Below are 20,710 nucleotides of genomic sequence, written 5' to 3'. Positions count from 1 at the left end.
TGTCCTACAGTATATCCTGCCTCACAGAACTCCAGAGATAAAACTTAAGAGACACTGAATTAGGTGGGTTCTGTCCTCAGCCAGCTCAGGAAAGGGAGAGACTCCTTAGGGTCAAAGAGGCCTGTACTTCCTCTTTATCATCAACAGATGGCGCTACAGGGCCTGCTGCCTGGGATAGATGGCAGTGGCTTGGGGAGCCCTGGAACCTCAGGCAGCTGACAAAAGAAACAGGCAGACACAAATAAGTAACATAAAATAGAAACTAACTTTATTTCTCTGGAAGAAGCAGATATTCATAGCTGGGGCAGCAACTTTGGCAACAGAGACTGGTGGGAAAACACGGAACAGCACAGGGGAAGAGCTGGGTCAAAGAGGAAGCACTGGTGTCCCTCCAGGGCTGCTGCCCCCTTGGTCTCCTTCCAATCCTGGGCCCTAGGGCCCTGGTCCCTGCCAGAGAACGAACTGGCACCCTAGCTCTGCTACCTGAGCCACCTCAGGCTATTTTCAGGCACAAGATCCTAAGACCGGCCAAGTCCCATAATACGACCATGGTGAGGCCACATTCTGTTCGACAGGGCTCCCTGGAAAGGGCCTAGCCCTGTGAAGGGCCCCCACCCACTCCCTGGTCCACTTCTCTGTATGGCCAACACATCCTCCCTGCCCAAGGTCAAGTCTGGCTTTCCCGCAAGGCCTGGCCACACCCTTTAGCCACAGGCTCCACCAGGGACTGAAGCCCAGAGGCAGGTCCCTCCTGCACCTTGGCTGGGGCAGCACAGGCTCTGGAGCTGCAGGGTCAGCACTGGGGGAGCGAGGGACAGGCGGGGTGGGGGTCCCAGCGTCCCAGCTTCCTGCTGCCATGGCCTCGCTCTGCCACTGGGAGCCGTGGATGCAGCAGGTCCTCCAGGCCTGGCAGGGAGTCTCCCCGCCCTCCTCAGATGGACAAGCTTAAGTGATTCCTTCAGGGCAGATCCTCTGGCTCTTCAGGCATCTCAACGCCTAAAGGATGGGAAACAATCAGAAAGCCCTCCGTCAGCAGGGGTCAGTGCAAGAGGATGGAAGGTCCAGGCTAAGCAGGTACGAGAAGGCCTCTTGGTGCAGGCCAAAGGGGTTGAAAATGGGTGGTTCTAGGCAATAATTTTGGAATTTATCATCCTGGATGCCTTCTTTAACCGTGTATCAATAACTGATGCAAATGAGTAAGAATGACCACAAGGTAACGGTTAACATTCAGGGACAGCGTCCTGTGGGCCAGACACCTGCTGTGTGGTATGACAGAGGCATCCCTCATTAATTCTTCTAACCATTTCTATGAGGTTGGAACTAACACTGATACACATGTTACAGATGAGCACCCTGAGAGATCAGGAAAGGAGCATAAGCTGACACCATATGTGAGCAGGGCGTTGGGCTCCAATCAGGCTGTCCTGCCAGGGGACTCTTGACACCCCACACCCTGCCAGCACCTCCCAGGGAAGAAGTTCACTTTTGACTCAATAAAACTTTCATTGGTATTTATACTCTACATCAAGTTTGCTATTAATATACATCTATATATTTTGTCAGATTACATATAAATTTTTTACAGGAAAAGTAATGGATTTTTTTTTATTAGACATTCCTTTAAAAAGGCATTAAAACTTTAGGTGTTATTTTAAACACAAATAGGAAATGAGAAGGTGAGAAGTATTTGTCTAAATTATTGGATCCTAAACTGCTGCTCGCTAGAGCCTGCTTAGGAAGCAAGCTCCCTGCAACCAGAGTGGCTCTGATTCCTCTTACTCATTAGTTCATCTGAACAAAGAAGCTATGAAGTCAAGACAAACGTGCTTAGGAGAAACTGTTTTCCTTGAGAACTGCCTGTCTTGTGGGATTGGGACCCCCTCCCTCCTCCTGCCTGGAGCCCTGCGTCTGGCCGTGCAATGTTGGCTACTCCCAGGGGGGCTGCTCCAGGAAGCCCGGGGACAGGAAGACGGCAGATGCAGGGTTTGCTCACTTGTGGTGGGCAGGGCCGCAGGAGCCCAGCAGGTGGCAGCCGGCCTGTTCCAGGTTCCAGTCGAACATCTCCAGCACATTGTGGCACTCGCCTCGTGGCCGCAGACCCAGACCAAAGAGCTGCTCCACCTGGGGAGCAGAGGGCGGTGCCATGGGACACACTGGGGTGGGGTGCTGGACCAGGGCAGGGCAGAGGAGGGGGGTGGGGGGAGGGAGGGAGAGAGTGGGAGGAGAGCCGCAGAACAGTCTTCAGGGTCCCTGAAAGCCAGAGTGGGCAGGAGGTGGTGGTACCTTCAGATACTGGGCAGCCCTCTGCACGCTCCAGCTGTGGCTCTGCAGGGCCGCCTGGCACTCCTCTGTGGTCACCCCATGCACCATGGCCTGCAGCTGGGCACACCACCCCCACCCGTCAGCACCACTCAGGCCCCTTCCTCTGGGTCCCTTGGGCCCCCGCCCCTTCTCACCCTGCAGCCAGGCCCACTACTCACCATCTGGATCTTGTCTGCAGGCCGCCCAGCCTCTGGCCCGTCCCCGGGGTAGCCCCTCTGTGGCAGCCGAGCAGTGGCCCTCAGGGAGGATGGCCGGGCCCCTGGGTTGCTGTTGTTGCTGGAGAAGTTGGCCTTGGGGTCTGGGGCAGCCTGGGGCATTGGTCGAACAGTGGCAGTGGGGGCGGCTGGGGCTGGGGTGCTGGGAGGGGGCAGCAGCAGGGGTATGGGCATGGGGTCTGGCTCTTTGGGGCTCTGGGCCTCATGCAGGAAGCGCTGGTAGCGCTCCAGGTAGGGCGGGCGCTCGGGCAGCAGGTAGTAGTGGGTGCTGCTGACCTTCTTCCCATCTCGGACGATGGGCAAGATGCAGGGGCCGGCCCGCGGGCCAGGCGCCTGGATCACCTGGGGTGTGGCATACTTGGGGTCTGAGGCAAAGCTCTGGGTGGTGGGCATGGTCTTCCCAGGTGAGCTGGAGAGCCGGGGAGGCAGCGGGGAGCTGCCAGGTGGCACCAGGGGGCTGGGAGTCCTGGAGCCTTGTGGAGACAGGGGCTCCCGGGGAGGCACCCGGGGAGGGGAGGCAGGTCCGGGCCACCGGCCCATCTCCTCCTCACCTGGGGGGACTGGAGACAGCTCACCACGCGAGCGCGTGGGCCTCGGGGGGATGGGCACCCGGGGGGGCACCTGGGGCTTGTCGTCACCCCCAGGGCTGGGTGAGGGGACCAGAGAGCCAGGCGGGACCTGTAGCTGCCGCATGCATTCCTGCTGCAGCGCCTGGAAGATCTCTGCGGTTTGGGCCGAGTTGGGTGGCTTGCCCCCACTCTGGGGTGGGAGGAACAGGTTGTCCTCCAGCGGGGGGAGGAGCCTCGCCGGCTCAGGCACAAAGGCATAGTTGGTCTCGCCCTGGCTGGGCTCAGCAGAGACCCCGGCGCCCACGAGGGTGCTGTTGATGGAGCAGACCTCGAAGTCATCCTCATCCTGGGCCACGTCATCGTAGGCGGGAGGTGGGGGCAGCGGGCGTGCATCCCAGTCCACCACAGGCGTGGGATGCAGGGGCCGGGGCAGGGCCCGTGTAGGGCTCTGTGGCGGGGTCTTGTCCAGCAAGGAACAGGCGTCCATGGCCAGCTGCGCCAGTGATGGGGCACAGGGCCGTGGGGCCGGCACAACAGGCTCCTCGCCGAAATCAATGAGCGTGACCTCGCCACCACCGCGGCCGGCCTTGGTGCCTGGCACCCGGGCTGAGGGCTTCGCGAGCCACAGCCCACGGGGCAGTCCTGGCTTTCGCAGGCCCAGCCTCTTGAAGTCGCTGGACAGGGGGTCTTGGTCCTCACTCACGGGGTCGTAGGTTGGTTCTGTGATGGAAGGGAGAACCCCAACAGGGAGGCAGCGTCAGGCAGGTGGATGGGGAAGACAGTCAAGTATCTCTACCAGCTCCCAATTCCCCGGAAGGGCAGCCCTCAGCCACCAGAATTATCCGTGCACACAGACCCTTTCCAAACAGGAGGGGAGAACCTGCTCTGGGGGCTAGCAGCCCTCCACAGGGGCCAGTGAGCCCCTGCCTCCATTGCAGCTAGAGCAAGCAATACCCCACATCCGCCCGCTTCAATACCCTCTCTATTGACACAAGACCCCAAATCCCTGTGGGCCCTGGTTAGCAATCCCTACTCCGTTACAGCACACCATTAGTGCAGGCAGGGGCTATGGGCCATCTCCCACCGTCAAGGGCAACAGGAGCCATCCTTAGAGAGGACAGGGCTCCCGACAAACTGGCATGAAAGCCCAGACACAGCTTCTGCAGGTCCAGCAGGAAGTGAGGCAGGGCTGCACAATGGTGGGCAGAGGTGGCGGTGGGCACCAGGACCACACTCTTATTCCAGAAGCCCAGGCTTTGGGGGGTTGGGGGGAACGGCAGGCATGCTGGGCCAGGTCAGCCGCAGAAGCTCACAGCACACGCCCACCTCCCCTCCCCCCGGCCGGCCAGGGCTCTGTACCTTCCAGAAGGAGAGGAGTGAGAGGAGAGAGGGGGCGGGGGCGGGGGCCAAGGCACCGGGAGCAGCCCCACTTACTCTGAGTGAAGATGGCAGGCTGAGGAGGGCGAGGTGGAGGCTCCCCTGCAAGAAAGGCCATGCGGAGAGTAGAGGGGCAGAGCAGGAGAGGACAAGGGAGGGGAGACAGAGCCGGAGAGAAGGGCAGAGTGCGGGGGGGAGAGAGAGAGAGAGAAAGTGAATAGGGGGAGTGAACGCACACACCCAGCAGCGATGGGAAGCAATGGGGCGGCAGGATGGGAAAACTGTGTTCCAGACCCACGGGCCCAGGATCCGGGAGATGGATGAGGCTCCCAGCCAAGATGGAGCCTGGGGGGTGGCTTTGGCTCAGGAAAGGAGAGCAGGATTAGGGGGCAGTGAGGAGAGCCAGGATCTGAGCATGGAGGGGAGGAGGAGGGGGAGGAGGAAAGCAGAGAGGGCAGGCCAGCGCTGGCCAGACTGACGATGCCCACCTCGGCGGATACCACTGCCTCTCACCGCCCGCCCCACTCCCCGCCGGAGCCAGGGACACAGCTGTCCCCTGTGGCCCTGACCCAACCGGCTCAGGGTAGCCCGAGGAGGCAGCACCTCTTGCTCGGTAGCTGATGAGCTAGGGGACTGAGGGTTTGGGGACCCTTACTTTTCACCCTGCCCAGATGCTGGGTGGGCCTGGATGTGCTCAGTTCCACGCTCAGCAGGTCAGGAGGGTCCATGGGGTTTCCCAGATACAGTCTGTGGGGAGAAAAGCGGGTCAGAGATGGGTGCAGGTAGGATGGTGGCAGAGAGGGCACCCTGGGGGAGTTGCTGGGCCTGTGCCCAGGCCTCAGGCAGAGGACAGAAGAGTCCTGTCCAAGCCCCTGACGGACGTGGGTCTGGAGCACAGGACTTCTGGCTCCCAGGCGCTCCCTTCCAAAGATCCAGCAGTGACCAGGGGAGGGTGCCACGGAGAGGGGGCAGAGGAAGAACTCCTGAGTGTAGGCTGAAAAGCCTAGGATTGTATGGGCTCCAAGTACTCCCTGAAAGGGTAGAGCTGGCCCTCTGCAACCCCCGCGGCACCCCCACCCCCACCCCCACTCAGCAGCCACCTGCTGCCACTCTCTTCTCTGCTGCCAGGCCACACTGCCACGGCCGCCTCCTGCAGGGGGTCTGCAACCCCAGCTCTCTCAGGCCCTCCCCGGCTCTGGTGAGGCGAAAGCCCTGGCACCCTCCCTGGGCTCAGTGTCCTGGTGTGCAGAGCAGGGGGTGAAGGGCAGGCTGAACCTCGCCCCTTGGGACAAGGCCTGTCAGAAGATGGAGAAGAAAGCACTGCTCAGAAGCCCAGTGGGGTTGGCACAGAGGCTTGGAGTCCCAGTAGGAGGAGCTCCAGGTGGCTCCCTGGGGCAGGGCCCTCAGGAAGTGACTAATCCTCCTGTGTGTCTTCCCCAGATGCCCCTAGATGACCTCATCCTTTCGCTTAAAGGAAGCTGAACCCCCTCCCAGGTAGAGTAAGCAGGGTGGGGTGGGGTGGGGAGGGGCAGAGGGCTCCGAGCTGCTGCCTAAATGCCCTCTGGAGTGTCCCTGCAGGGAGTTTTTCTGCACCTTGCCTCTCAGGCCTGAGCCAGCAGCTTCCGTCTCTAGGACATGGGTGCTTCCAGCAGAAGAAGGGAAACTGCCACCAAGTACTGGGGATCAGGAGATGCTTCCTACTAACTGCTTCCAAAGGCTACTTCCAAGTCCATTTTCCTAAGGTCAGTTTTCAGGGAGAACTTAGAGGTGCAGGCCCTAGAGGCCCTTCCACAAAGGAAGACTTGGTCCAACCTTTGAAGCTGCAACCTCAGGCCTGCCTGCAAGGAAAGGCCTAGGACAGGAGACCCTTGGCCCAGGGCTGTAATGGGGACCTTGGAGGCCTGGAGAGCCTGAGTGCCCAGAGAAGGGCTGCTGGCCCTGGAGCCCCCATGTGGGACCCCACCAGTACTCACTCGTCAATCTTGTCAGGGAAGCCCCAGCAGTGGCGGGGGTCACTGTCGCCATGCCCCGTGTGGATGAAGCTATTCTGCAGCGGCTGGCTGATGTCCTGGGCCGACAGACCAGCCACGGAGGTCACCACGTTGCGAGGGAAGGGCCCCACGCACAGCGTCCGCGTGTTCTGCCCACGCCACCAGTAATTCTCAGCCCTGCCCAACAGAGGTGATGTGGTAAATGCCAGGGTGTGGTGGAAGGTCCCAAGGACGGGACCCTTTTCATACCAAACTCTCTGCACCATGGTATCTGACCACCTCAGCGGAAAAGAACATCAGGGTGAGGGCCCCAGGATCAGAGCAGCCCACCAGCAGCCCCCCAGGATCTGCCACTCACCCAGTACAGGGCCTGGCGTTAGCACAGAGCCTTACCCTAAGCGACTCAGATGGGCCAGACAGCTTTTCCTCCAGTTTAGAAATAAAGAAACACGTTCAAACAAGTAACACAACTTGCCTACAGTTACCAGAGTGCAGCAGATCCAGGATTCAAACCCAGCTGTCAGTCTGTGAAGCCAGCACTCTTCTCACCGTACCACCTCACCTCCCTTCTCCCCTGGCAAGGCCTAAGCCCCTGTCCTCCCCTGGCCACCCAATTTCACTCTTCAACCTGGTTCCAGGAGCTCTAAGCTGCAGGGGCCCAAAGGAGCACCACGGCCTTAGCGTTGGGCTTGGGGCCAAGCCCTCCAACCACATCCCTCCTGCAGGCAGGTAGTCCTTCAGAAGCTTGGAAGCACCTGGGGCAACCCAAGGTTTACGTATCTCCAGCGCCTTCCACCACCTCCTGCCAGGACTGTGGGACCCTCGCTCTCACTCCCACCCACCTCCTTGCCTTAAACAAGGGGTCCAGGAGGGACCCCAGCCTCCTAGTGTGGCTGGACTGTGGGACCACCAGCCCCTCACTCTGACTTCAGACAGACTCTGTTGGCACAGCCTAGGTCCGGGCCTGGGGTCGGCGGTGGAAGCCGGGCCAGGTGGGCAGGAAAGAACAAAATGCCCTCTTGGATGCTTCGAAAGCCAAAGAGTCAACAGCCCCGAGGCTCCTGCACCTGCTGCTGAGATCGCTCACACTGGGAACAGGCCCAGATTTTGGGCAACGGCAGAGGTGGGGAGGGCCTCCTGCAGCTGTAGGGGGGGTCCATGTGGCACCAAGCTGTGTCCCTTCACTGTCAGCCCCCAACCCGTACACTACCTGTCCACACCAGGGGCATAGAGCAAGGTTTCCTCCCATCTGCAGCCAGATCGGAGGGTTGGGGGAGGTGGAAGCAGGACGGAGGCAGTGAGGCCCATGAGCACAGTGATTCTGGGGGAGCTAGGAGGTGCAAGGGGAGGGCTGAGGGCCCAGCCTCCTTGCCAACAAGGCTGCTTGCCCAGCCGCCACAGACACAGCAACCCTGTGATTACCGCCGTGCCTCTCGGGGGTGAGGGCAGGAAGGGAAGGAAGAAGAGAGGACAACACCCGGGAAGGGACAAAGCCCATCCAAAAATAGCAGGGCCATTCCAAGGAGAGGAGCACATCCCCTCCCCACCCCACCTCCAGGCTGGCTGAGGCCAAAGAGGCATAGAGGGGAGGGCCTGGCACCCAGCCCCCGATGCTGCCCTCCCCCCAACACCCACAGGCCCCCGGGTCTCATGGGCCCCTCCGCGGAACAGCCTCAGACACCAAACCCAGCAGCTGGATGCTGGATTCTGCTCTGCACACCTCTCCAGAGATGCTCACTAACTGAGCTGGAGAAGCAGTGCAGAGTGGAACAGACTCACACCGGAATCACGACCACCCAGGGGGGCAGGTGGTCACTCCCTCCACTCCTTCCCTTTTGCTAACACAGCCCCTCACCTGGAAGCCTCCTCTGGACCCACTTCTGAGAGGGGAGAGCAGAACTAAGCCTACCTTCCTTGTTACCTGTATGGCCAAGACAAGAGCCAGGCCTAGAAGGAAGGGATCCTTTGTCACTGCTGGGAGTCCTGACACCAAGTCTCAAAAAAGGCTTTGCTACAGGTGGGGGCTGTGGGGAGTGCAGAGTATGTGTAGGAAACATACTTGGGAACCACATCCTAAGCACGGAAGCAGCATCCTCCCAGGGAGAGTCAAATATAACTCCCGAGGTGGCCAATGCTACGTTCCACTGCTCCCAGTCCCCTCCCCCGCCCTCCAAGGCTCTGTGGGATGGAGACACCATCAGCCCAGGAGAAGCAGGTCAGCCTTTCCCACCCAGATTGCTCTGGCCACACCTCCCTTCAGCCCAGAGTCTCCATGGCAACGGGAGGGCACAGTCCCTGAAGCAAACCAGCATCTCCAGCAGGATGGCCTCACAGCATCCTGGGACAGGCGAGATATGAAGCAGCAGCCAGGAACCGGGGCCTGGATTAGGAACCACTGAAGGCTGCCCCAGTCCTACTGGGGACCAGTCCCTGGAAACCTCAGTCCCAGCCTAGGTAGCCTAGAAATGGCTGACAAACGTGGCTTAAACAGTGCTCTAAACACCACCTGAGCGCTTCTCTCCGGGTGTCCCCAGCAGCCCCTGGCCTTGAGGGACAACACAGCCTTCGCTTCCTCCTCCCTCGCCTACCAGAGGAAGCAGAGGCTCCAGGCACCAGCCAGGCCAAGGACCAGCACAATGGATTTCAAAACCTCTGTTTCCCTTCTCTGGCTGGTGGAGACAGAACATCAGAGTTCTGTCAGCCATCCTAGCCTCCAAAGACGCACTGGAGAAGAGCGGTCTTCACCCATCCCTCTCAGTCTAGACAGAGCCTCGCGAGCTGGGCTCACAGAACATCTGGTGTCCTCTCTCGGTCCACTGCCTGATACCTCGAGAAGCACTGAGTCTAAAGAACTGGTCAGAGTCAGGGGCAAGGGTGCTCCCAGACTGTGGCTAAGAGACAGTTTCGGCAAGAAGGAATCCAAGTCTAACAGAAGAGCACAGATGTGAGAGAGCTGAGAGCCAGGCTGCTGGAGGATGGAGAAACAGACTGAGACCCACATGCACAAACCCAGACCCAAAGGGACACCCACAGACAGAGAGCCCATCCACCCGGAGACATGGAGACAGAGCCAGGCAAACACACACACTCGGGACCCAAGGACCCAAAGGGACACCCACAAACAGACAGCCCATCCACCCAGAGACATGGAGACAGAGCCAGGCAAACCAACGCACTTGGGACCCGAGGACCCAAAGGGACACCCACAGACAGCCCATCCACCCGAAGACATGGAGACAGAGCCAGGCAAACACGCACTTGGGACCCAAGGAAATGAGGCGGCAGCTCAAGCCCTGGCGCTACTGACACACGGCCCACTCCCCAAGCCTTGCCGGCTGCCATGCCTCCTGCCCTCACCTCCCACCTCCTGAGCGGCTCCAGGGACCCACGGCAGGCGCTGTGGTCCAAGTCGGACTGCTGGCCCCAGAGGAAGAGCCCAATGAGCCCACACTGGCAGGCGGCGGCAGCGGAGCCAGCAGCCCGGGACGGAAGGGCGGGGTGGGGGCGGGGCCCGCCCACTGGGGCCTCCCAGGAGGAGCGGCTCCCCTGAGCCTCCTGTCCCCCGCCTCGCTCCAGGGGTGACCCTGGGTGCCAGCTCCAGAGACACACGCCCCAGAGACACACCAAGCCCCTGAGTCACCTCCTGGGGAACACTGGGCCCTGGCACATGGGCCCTCACTGAGAGCAAGGGCCTAGGGGCCCTTTACTGAGAGTAAAGGCCTGGGATCTACAGGGCAGAGGAGAGTGCAGGCCCAGGGTTCTGGCATCTGGAGGAGGGAACGGCTGCAGGCTCAGGCTCTGGCCCAAGGTCCTGCCTGCACCTCCAGGAGGGCCCTCATCCTCATCTTCCTATTTCCAGAACCTTCCCCAGACTGCCAAGCCGGAATGCTGGCCTGGAGAGAAGATGCTGGGGGCCACAGGGGTGCAGGTCCCGCTCCTCCACAGACAGCCTGGGCTCTGGGGCCTGTGTCATCAGTCTGACTCAGACCCAGAAGCTCTCCCTTCTCAACAAACACCCATGAGGAACAAAGTTTCTCCAAAGGCCCCAAACCCCAAACCTGAAGTCCAGGTAGAAAGGGCTCCGTGGGAAGCCCCTGCCCCCATCCCTGCCCAGCTCTGAGTCAGAGGAGCTGGGGACTGGGGTGTGGGGTCCAGGGGATTTCCTCCCCTGCTCCTCCATACTCAGCCCCCACCCCAAAGGCACCTCTAGCCGGCCCCACCTCAATCAGTTCCTCAGACATCCCAGGGATCAGATAACAAAGGGTGGGGTGAGCGGTGGGTGGGGACTCCTCCAAGGCAGGCCCACTTGAACTGCGGGGGCTGCAAGTAGAAGATGTGACTCAGGGGATGCTGCCTGTGGGCAGACACGTGCTGCCAGGTGTGAGGGGGAGGGAGGAAAGAGACCCTGCGAGGGCAGCTAGGGACAAAAGGCCCAGCAGAGGATGGAGAGGAGCCCTCGGAGGGAGCTACGGGCTCAGTGGAGGGCAGAGGCTGCCAGGAAAAGGCGGGGCTGCTCTGGGCTACTGCAGGGTGCCCAGGTGAGAGTCCAGAGTCCTTATCCTGACAGGAGGGGAAGAGGAGGGTGGGGGAGGGTAAAAGGAGCCCCCGAGTCCCCAGTTGGGCCCCAGGCCCTGATGCTCCTTCCTACCCACAGTGGTAGCATGGCCCTGACTCACAGAGCCGCAGCTGAAGCCTAGTGGGCAAAGGGTGGAGGAGACTCCAGGAAGGGAAAGCCCTTTGTATGCCTTGGCACCTGCATACTTCACTCCTCACACTCAGGAGGGGACCCAAGCCTGCCCTCCATCTCGCTGCAGGAGCCAGGGTGTTGCCACAACAGCCTGAGGGGCAGAGGAGCTCTCGGGCCCCAGACGCCTCCTGGCTGAGTCCTTCAAGGCAGTGGGACGCAGACCCCAGGCTCCCTACCTCCCCTCGATGACGGTGATGACGTCATTCATCTGGATGTGCAGCTTGTCAGGTTCTTCGAAGTCCTGAAGGGCCCGCATGTCGGTGGGCTGAGCCTGGGGGAGACACCAGTCACTGCCCGCCCCAGGCTGATCTCTGCTTAGATACCCCTGCCCTTGTGGGCACACCTGCCTCACCTCCAGCAGGAAGTCCCGCAGGGCCACAAAGGTGGGTCTGTCCTCAGGCTTGTGAGCCCAGCACTGGACCATGACATTGTAGATGTCCTGGGGGCAGTCCTCCGGCCGGGGTAGACGCTCCCCCTCCTTGTCAATCTTATGCAGGATCTGGGGGTGGAGGGGCAGTTTAAGGACAAGCAGAGCACCTGGCTCTTCACCCCCATCTTCCATGTCCCCCAGTCATGGAACCACTGGAACCACAGTCTGCCATGCCTGCACCGCAAAGAAGACCTGTGCCTGATCCCCAGGCCTCAGACCCTGACCCCCAGGTCTGCGGCCTCCAAAGAGAGGGCCATGGCAGAGGAGGACCGCGAGCAAGCCAGGCTGGTCTGTTCCTCACCACTGGGGCCATGCTCCCCGCTCAGCTCTCTGAGGGGTTCGAGCAGACACAGGGCACTGGACACAGCGATTCCAACAGGTGAGAGCCAGTTCCAACTGGGCCAGGCAGAGAGCCAGGGATCAAATCAACCCCCGGCCACCCGGTGGGGAGCACCACCCCAGCCCCCTCACCTGACTGCCATTGAGGCCAATCCAGGGCTCCTGGCCATAGGTGAACATCTCCCACAGCGTGACCCCAAACATCCAGGTGTCGCTGGCGTGGGAGAAGGTGCGTGTCTTCAGGCTCTCTGGGGCACACCTGGCAGAGGCAGGGGTCAAACAGGTCTCTCAGAGAACCCTTGCCCCTGCAGCAGCCCCAGTGGACCCCAAATGCTCCTGCACAAGCCTGCTGTTGCTCTGAGAGCCCAGGCACACAGCAGGCACTGGGGGCACAGTGTGAAGTGGACAGGGCAGGCCTTCTAGACTACGGGGTGCACAGTCGTGGACCCAACCGTCTCTGCTCAGGTCTTTCGTCCACACGCAGCCTGGAGCAGGAAGAGGGGGGGCATTCCCACAGGGAAGCAGGGCAAGGAGGAGGGTCAGAGGCTCCAGGAGGGGCAAAAGGGGGCGGGGATAAGATCCCAGGCTGTTTTCTAATTGTGGTGGGAGGATGACAATTTCCAGATTTGGGGCAGGATCCTAGGATTTAGGCCATTTCAGCAGGAAGGTGTGGGTGGGAAATCTGGACAGGGCCTGAAGAAGAACCAAAAAGGGTGGGAAGAGGCACAGTGGTGTCCCCAGACGTCCCCACATGCCCTCCGGGGCGAGGAAGAAACATACCACTGCAGTGAAGCCAGCAAGGGGCAAGCACTCCAGGGTGGACTGCAGTGCCAGAAGTGAGGAGGAAGTGCCCTCGGGGGAGAATCATAGATGTCTTGTGGGACTCGAGAGCTGGCCCAGCCATTCAAAGACGGGGTAGAGGGTTGGGGGTGGGAGGGAGGGACACAGGTAAAATCATGTTCCTTAAGACCCACATTCCTCATCTATGAAATGGTAATAACAATAGTCTGCTCGCTTCATAGGGTTGTTTTAAGAGGGCTGCATAACAAAGTGACCTTATAATTTACCAGGGTGCCTGACTATGAAAAGAGGTGTTATTAATCACTGGAGGACATTAGGCAGGATCCAGGATGTGTGATCATCCTCGATATAAGGTCAGTAATTAATTAGGGTGATCGTATATCCTGGATTAGAAGGGTTTTCTGGCAAGCAGAACTGGACCGACTCCTCCCACCCCAAAGCTAGGAGACCACGCTCCTCCAGGTGCCTCTGATATCAGAGGCCCGTGACGGTCTCAGCGCAGGATAAGCTCACACAGGGGCCAGGGCAGGGCCAGATACCAGCCCAGTGTGCAGGTGAACATTTCTCATCAGTCTACAAGGCCCTGCCTGGAACACACCAGCCAGTCTCTGCCTGGCTGACTTCTGCTGTTTTAGGAGCTTAATACTGGGTCTTCCCCAAAGCCTTCCCGCATCCCCACAGCACTTAGCCCTGTGTGTTCCAGCACCCGCTACGAGGGCCCACAAGCATTTCTGGATGGATAAGTGAATGGATGGGCACACGAGAAAGGAAGCCAGGCTCAGAAGACACAATGCCTAGTGGAGGTGCAGAAGGCCCTGGAAGCGCCAAGGCCTGGGTGTGTAGGGACTAGGGCGGGGCTGGGTCCAGGGCCTGGGAGCCAGCAGCGCCTGCCCCTCACCAGGCAAAGGGCACCTTGCGATGTTCCTGCATGACGTAGTGGTCGTCATTCTGGGGCAGTGCTCGCATCAGCCCGAAGTCCCCTATCTTGACCAGGTCGCGGGTGGCCAACAGCAGATTTCGGGCGGCCAGGTCCCGGTGGATGAAGCGCTTGGCCTCCAGGTAGCCCATGCCCTCAGCCACCTGCACAGCGTAGCGGCTCAGGGTGCCCAGCAGGAAGTGGCCCTGGTGCTTGCGCAGCCGGTCCAACAATGATCCCAGAGGTGCCAGCTCTGTCACCTGAGGCCACGGGGGAGGAGGGAAGGAGGCATAAGCATGGCTGAGCCCTGCCCCTCCCCTCAAGGCCTGCCACTGCCATGCTCCTTCCTGACCTGTCCTCTGGGGCCCTCGCCCTCCAGGGAACATGGGAAACTGAGGCCCAGAGAAGCCACCCAAAGGGGCCCAGTTTTTAGCAATGCCAAAAACTAAACTCTGGGGCCAGGCCCGCCCATAGGTGCAACTCTTTGCCAGAGAACACAAGCACAATCCGGAGAGGGAAGAGAGGTCTGGCTGCACAGTCAGCAGGGCAGGCCTGGGAACCCCCCTGCCACTTGTGGGTGGAGGGACCAAAAGCAGGACCTTTGTCAGGAAGGAGTGACCGCAGCACTAGCAGGAGGTGAGGGGGGCCTGGGGGCCCAAGACCACAGGCCCCTCCCTGTCCCCAGCCCCCTTCTGCCCACGGTGTGCACCATCTTCATGGGCGGTGTGAGCACCACCCCGTAGAGGCGAATGAGGTTTCGGTGGTCAAGTGAGTGCATGGCGTTGACCTCCCGGATGAAGTCGTCCATGGCCTCCGGCTGGCTCAGCACGTCGGGCTTCAGGCACTTCACAGCCACGCTCACCTAGCCAGAGCAAGGGATTGCAGGGAGTCAGGACAGACCCCAGTCCCAACCCACTGGGCCAGCTTGCTCCTCCTCCTGCCTCAGGTCTGCTCATCTGGGTGAGCCTGTCCCAGGCGCCCGTGGCCTGGCATGGGGAGGGCAGCTGGCTGACGTCCAAAGGCCATGAGCTGGGCCTCCCCTTCGTGAGGGCATGCCCAGGTTAAGTGGCAATGATAAGGAAAGAGATGACTGGTATGATGATAGAATATTAAAATATTATAATAAAAAGATGTTTTTGGTGTGGAAAGTAAATGCTTTAAATATAATGCCATAAAACTAAGCTATGGTGACAGGAGTCAGACCAGTGGCTTTCTCTTGAAGGAAGAGGACGCCCAGTGGAAGAGGTGCAGGAGCCTCCTGGGGCAAGAGAGATGTCCCATACTATGATCTGGGCAATGGTCACACAGGCCCGTGCGTATGTGAAAATTCACTGAGCTGTACGCTCGAAAACTGTGTGCTTTACTGCACACGTACTATCTATCCCTCTGGGGAAATTTTTAAAGATACAATACTAAGACAAAAGGGCAAGAGTTAAAAAGCTGTGTTTGAAAGCTGTATCTTGAAGAAATTCAATAAAATGCCTGAGGGGGGGGGAAACAGGTGGAAACACTAACTCGGCTTCCTCTGAGTGGTGGGAAACAGATATTTTTTAATTTTAATTTTTAAAAGAGTTTTCAAACTTTTATGATAAGTAAAACAGTTTTATAACTGAAAAAGAAACCCTTGTGTCGAGTTAACCCTGAGCATGGACTCCAGGGTGAGCCACTCTGGATCTGTGCCCAGCCCCCTTCACATCCGAATGGAGGGGACCGATCCACCTTGGAGGGCAGAGCAGGGCCTCTGCCCCTCCACCACACCCCCAAGGACCCAGGGAGCTCACCGTCTTCCCCGAGGGGGCGTCCCACTCGCCCCTGCGCACCACACCAAAGGAGCCATCTCCCAGCTTCTCGAAGAGATGCAGGTCCTTCTCCCCAATGAGGCAGGTGAGGCTCTGCAGGGACCCCTCCCCAGCAGAGCCCCCTGGGGTGGGCGAGGTCTTCCGGAAGGTGCTCTGAGAGTGATGAGGGGGGAACTCAGCCTCCAGCCGCTTTCCACTGAACACCTGTTTGAAGGCAGTCGGGGGCCAGATGGAACCCTGAGGTCCCAGGGCCAGTCATTCCGTCCTGCCCCACTTGGTCCTCGGTGAGGCCTCCACACAGGTACTGGCTTTGCCAAACTTCCAGGAGACAGCCTGGCTGGAGGCCCATGTCCCCTCCTGACCACACCACCAAATGGGAGCCCACGGTCTCAGTGTGGCCTCAGGATATGTGCCAGAAATGGACTACAGGAGTGTAGCCCGTGGCTGCTGTGGCCCCACACCCAGCTGTGGGGTCAGGGACAGCTCAAAGGCAGCCCCCTCCACCCCACCTGTCCCTCTCTGCACCCCTGCCCAGCACAGACTCCAGCCCCTCACCCAAGCAGATGGGCTTTAGCCTCAGGGGCCCTCACAAACACCTCCCGTCCATTTTTAGCCCTGGCCCCTTCTCTGGGTTGCCCATTTGGCGCTGTCTGTCTCCACCCTCCCCAGGGAGTCGGCTGCCCTTCATCCTGCCAGGAGAGAGGATAATTTGAGCCTGAGGTTGGACCGTGAGAGAGAGAGAGAGAGAGAGAGAGAGAGAGAGAGAGAGAAGAGAGAGAGAGAGAGAGAGAGAGAGAGAGAGAGAGTGTGTGTGTGTGTGTGTAATGGGGTGGGGGTGGGGGAATGGGGAGAGGGGGTGAAGATGAAGCAAGGCCTTGCTGGGGAAGGGCCTGGGAAGACAGCTGGGCTTCTGGAGAGAGGCCCAGAGCTGAGAGCTCAGAAAGAAGGAAGGTTGGGGGACTCTGTAGCCTGAGCTTGGGAGGGAAGGGGCCAAAGGTCAGGGAACAAGAGGGAAGCCCTGAGAGTCAGAGCAGCTCTGACAGTTTAACATGGCCACCCTACCAGGGCATGCAAAGCCCTTGAGGTAGCACACTCTGCTCAGCTGGGCACCTGCCCCCAAGGCTGGCAGAGTCTCGTCTGTACAGGGTGAAGGGGTCTCCAATCTGAGGGCCTCTTCTCACCACTGCTCCATCTTTCCTCCCAGCAACTGGAATCTCTTCCATATCCAAGCCACGTTCAGCTGACAAGGCCCTTCACAGCCTTTTTCTCAAGGGGTCCTCCCTAAGGCTCTGAGGTGAGCTGGGCAGTGTGGCTGGCACTGTTTTACCGACCACATATCTCAAATCTGGAGAGGTCAACTGACTGGCCCAGAGACCTCCAGTCAGTCGGAGGTAGATCCAAGACCCCTGAGTCCTGCACACTGCACAACTCTTCTCTCCTGCCTTCACCCACCCCAACACACTCATCCTTCCTGAAAACCTGGGCAAGGGACCAGGACGGTGTCCCCAGAAAAGGCTACAAGATCCCAAGAGACAGCCCCTTTGCCAGATCACAGCCAGGAAATCTCTGCAGCCCAATCCCAGGTCCAGCTGCTTGGTACTGCCCACCCCCCACCCAACCCTGAGGCCAGAAGTGGGGCGGGAAGGCCGGCTGGTTCATTTCCTCTCGCATTGTCTTCCAGACAATGGGCAAAGTTCCACTGAGTCAGACCTGGGACTCACCACTCCACAGACCCAAATTAGAGAAAGGGGGGTGGGGGAGGCCTTGGGGAAGGAAGCTGTCAGGGAGGCCAGTAGACCAGAGAAACCCTCCACGGACTAGGAAGGTGGGGGAGGAGGGAAGCAAAGCCATCCTGGGTCCAGACAGTCCCACCGCCCCATACTGGACAGCGGCCCCAACACTCAGCGCAAGGGCTCAAGTTACAGAGCACTTGTCAACAAGCGCCTGCTCCATGCCCGGCACCACCACCCAGCAGGAGGGGACGTGAAGCCAAGGCTGCATACAGGCCACTCAGCACCGTCTCCAGCGGAGACAGACACTTAGCCAGGCAGCTCTACAAGTACCCTGCCTGATAAGACCCCAGAGGAGGAGGTCTGTACAAAGTGTGAGATTACACCGCGGGGAGAGGGAAGGCTCCCAGGTGACGTCAGAGGGGCCCCGATGAAACCCCACTCCCACCTCCTTCCCAGTCCACCCACCTTGCTCATCCAGGACTTGCGTTTGCACATGGCCTTCCTCCTCTTCACGGCCTCCCACAGCCGCCGCTGGCCTGCGGGGCAGGGGGGAAGGGGAACCCATGCTGTTAAAGCGCTCATCCCCCCACAGAGGCTGCTTCCTCGTCCTCCTGGGGGGAGGCCACCACTAGACAGTGCGCAGCGCAGCAACGCCAAGGAACAAGCCGTCCCCACCACCAGGGCCCGGCCGCCATTAACCAGATGGGCGCTGTGTCCCACTTCCAGGCAATTCTTCTCCAAGTGGACGGAGGTGTTTAACCACCAAAACTGAACAGCAGTACTCTTATGTCAACTCTCAAGAAAAAATAGTTAAGTCAAGGTGATGGATAGAATTTCTTCAATTTTGAGTTTTTCTCCCATAAGGCTGTATTATGTTCCTGGCATTAACTGTCAGTTCTCTAGGCTACAAGCAGCGTAAATCAGTATCTAAATTCTCACATTATCACTTATTTAGCTATTTTAGGCTGAATGCAGTAAAAAGTTGCTAACGTTCTACAAGGAACACCATGACTTCTAGAAGCTACAGTCAGTACTTTTAGGATAAACACATGGGGGGAGGGGAAGTTAGCCTATAGAACAGATCTTTGTAGGAGAGAGGAGAGAAAGGGACAAATCAGGAGAAAGGCAGCAACCCATCTGAGGGTTTTTATCTTTCCTTCTCCACAGACCTCCAGACACTAGCCCTCCGGGTGTTTGGCACAGGCTCAATTTACAAACGAGGAGGAGATGGAAGAAATACAGCCTACGTATGTCTGCACAAACAAAACTCAGTGTGTCGTTAATCCTGAGTAGCTAGAAATTTAAGTCAGACTCCTCCAACTGCAATTCACCTTCACCACTGCACACTCATTGTGCACAGCTTTAAGCCCCACCTGGGGAGATGGGGGGCGGATCTTGGACAGGCAGTGAGAGCTCTCAGCTCTGCCACTCAGAACAAAGCAAGGAGGGCTCTCCCACGAGGCCGGCAGTTCTGAGGACAGACAAGGTAACTGGTCTGTGGGTGACGATGGGCAAGGCCACACCCCCACCTACCGGGCCGGCCCATGCCGATCTTCTCCAGGTCCTCGTTCTTGACATACTCAAAGTGGGACAGGCGGGTGACGTTGAGGTCGTCGCGGAGGCGCAGGAAATACTGCTGGAGCTGCACCTCGGACAGCAGCTCTAGCAGCCAGCCCGTGCCCTCCTCTGGCTGCATGCTGCTGCTCCCCAGCCTCTGTGGGAACAGAAGAGCCGCTCAGGGACTGCAGAAGGAAGGGAGGTAACACGCGGCCCTGCTACTGGCCTGGGCTCACCCACATCCTACTGTGTGCTGCAGGGAAGGACTCAAACCCCCGTCCTGCTCCCCCAAACAGCTGCACGTCGTAAGAGCCTGCAGCCATGTCCTGCTTCCTATGGCAACAGGGGTAGAATCAGGGTACCTGGGACATGGCCCAGGCCCTGGAGTCAGGGTCTTACTCCCTAAATCTGTCACCTGTGGTCGAGTGACCTGAGATCAAACTCTGTCCTCTGGTTCCCCACTGGCTCTTCGACTCTCCTGGCATCACAAACTCTATAAAAATCTGATGAAAATATCGATTGGATCTCCAGGAAAATACATACATTCTTATTCATAATGTTACTTAAAAAAGTTGGGGGGGTGCAGTGTCCCTTGAGACCCATCCAAGAGCTCTGCAGATCTGAGGGACCCCACAGGGACTAGATGAGCTCCAGCATGTTCCTCCCAATGCCTGACACTGTAGGAGCTTCTCCTCTGGTCCAAAAACCACTCCCCAGGCACCACACAGAACCACAGGAGCTTGGAGGGAAAGAGGGGTGGAGGCCAGGGCGGGCTTGCAGCCGCAGCCCAGGGAGGCAGTGTGGCTCAGCTACAGTCAACAGTTGTCACAACAGGCTGTGGCCTAGTGGTGTCAAAGATTTTCAATTTTTAAAAGAAATACCAGAAATCGGAATCTGTGTGTAAAATCTCACCATTAAAGAAAGTTTGAGGGACTCTGCCAGTGGTCCAGTGGTTAAGAATCCACCTTCCAAGGCAGGGGACTCGGGGTCGAACCCTGATCAGGGAACTAAGATCCCACATGCCACGGGGCAGCTAAGTCATAACTAGAGAGAACCCTGTGCACTGCAACAAAAACCCCACATGCAGCAACTAACACTCGACACAGCCAAATAAATATCTTTAAAAAAATTTTTGAAAAGGTAATATAGGCACATGTAAAATACCAAAAGGCACAATGAAGCCATAATAAAGTCTCATCCCTGCCTGCTGCACGGCCCGTCCCCAAAGTCAGCTGCGTTAATGACTTTTACCCATTCTTCCAGACTTGTTTTCCCCCCACACACATACTCACCCATTACCCACACCATTCTGTTCCTTGTTTACACTTGACATTAGATCTTTCTCCTGACTTTTGAACTATGTCAACTAATTCAAGTTTGAAATATACACACGCAAGCACGTGTGTACACTGTGCTGGCCAAACAAAACTCCGTGCAGGTCACAGTCAGGCACGGGGCCACCAGGGAGTGGGCTCCTACCGACACTCCCTGGGGCCCAGAGAATGAGGCCAGTGGCACCCTCAAAGCTAGGCAGCTTGGCTCATCCGACACCAAACCCATCCTGGTCTGAGTAAGACCCCCTCGGAGCTGAGGGCTTGGCCTAGCCCTGACCTGTGTTCAATCCCCGCTGAAGACAGGGACCAGGGAAAAGGCCAGCTGCTCCGAGAACCCCTCCTCCCCACTGGGAGGCAGGCTTGTCCCCCCAGCTTTCCTCCCAGGTCGCTCTGGGAGAGCAGGCGCTCACAGCTTGGGCCCAGGGCGAGCCTCCTGCCCCCACAGTTCCCAGCGGAGCTGCCAGCCCAGTGCCAGAAGCTCAGACTTTCCCAGGCAGCCCTGGGCAGTACAAAGAGCCACGGACAGAAACGAGACACCCTCAGTTCAAACCCTGGCTCCTCCACTGAGGCGGCGGCCCAG

General features: G+C 58.8%; 1 protein-coding gene across 15 annotated transcripts in view; it reads right to left on the bottom strand.

Annotated features, from left to right (window-relative positions):
- Positions 1–246: 246 nt before the first annotated feature.
- The window catches only part of TNK2 (tyrosine kinase non receptor 2), a 39,533-nt gene continuing 19,069 nt past the window's right edge, over positions 247–20,710 (bottom strand). For 5 of the 15 annotated variants that reach the window (XM_086400927.1, XM_086400958.1, XM_086400938.1 and 2 more), the window contains 15 exons: positions 18,773–18,953; positions 17,705–17,775; positions 15,489–15,710; positions 14,417–14,569; positions 13,690–13,967; positions 12,123–12,249; positions 11,574–11,720; positions 11,398–11,492; positions 6,457–6,651; positions 5,139–5,230; positions 4,466–4,585; positions 2,481–3,826; positions 2,284–2,379; positions 1,994–2,121; positions 247–996 (listed from right to left, as the gene is read on the bottom strand). In XM_086400927.1, coding sequence (XP_086257053.1) covers positions 990–996; positions 1,994–2,121; positions 2,284–2,379; positions 2,481–3,826; positions 4,466–4,585; positions 5,139–5,230; positions 6,457–6,651; positions 11,398–11,492; positions 11,574–11,720; positions 12,123–12,249; positions 13,690–13,967; positions 14,417–14,569; positions 15,489–15,710; positions 17,705–17,775; positions 18,773–18,953 — 3,258 coding nt within the window. In that variant the 3' untranslated portion in view covers positions 247–989. Of the gene's footprint in view, positions 997–1,993; positions 2,251–2,283; positions 2,380–2,480; positions 3,827–4,465; positions 4,586–5,138; positions 5,231–6,456; positions 6,652–11,397; positions 11,493–11,573; positions 11,721–12,122; positions 12,250–13,689; positions 13,968–14,416; positions 14,570–15,488; positions 15,711–17,704; positions 17,776–18,772; positions 18,954–20,710 lie in introns of all 15 variants that reach the window. The other 10 variants (XM_086401004.1, XM_086401015.1, XM_086400982.1 and 7 more) reach the window with 7 other exon arrangements.

The sequence above is a fragment of the Bos grunniens genome, chromosome 1 (assembly GCF_055505025.1).
Source record: "Bos grunniens cultivar Pamir isolate PY7600 chromosome 1, Bosgru_T2T1.0, whole genome shotgun sequence".
In the NCBI taxonomy this organism is placed as follows: Eukaryota; Metazoa; Chordata; class Mammalia; order Artiodactyla; family Bovidae; genus Bos; species Bos grunniens.
This window is presented reverse-complemented; position numbering and strand designations above follow the sequence as displayed.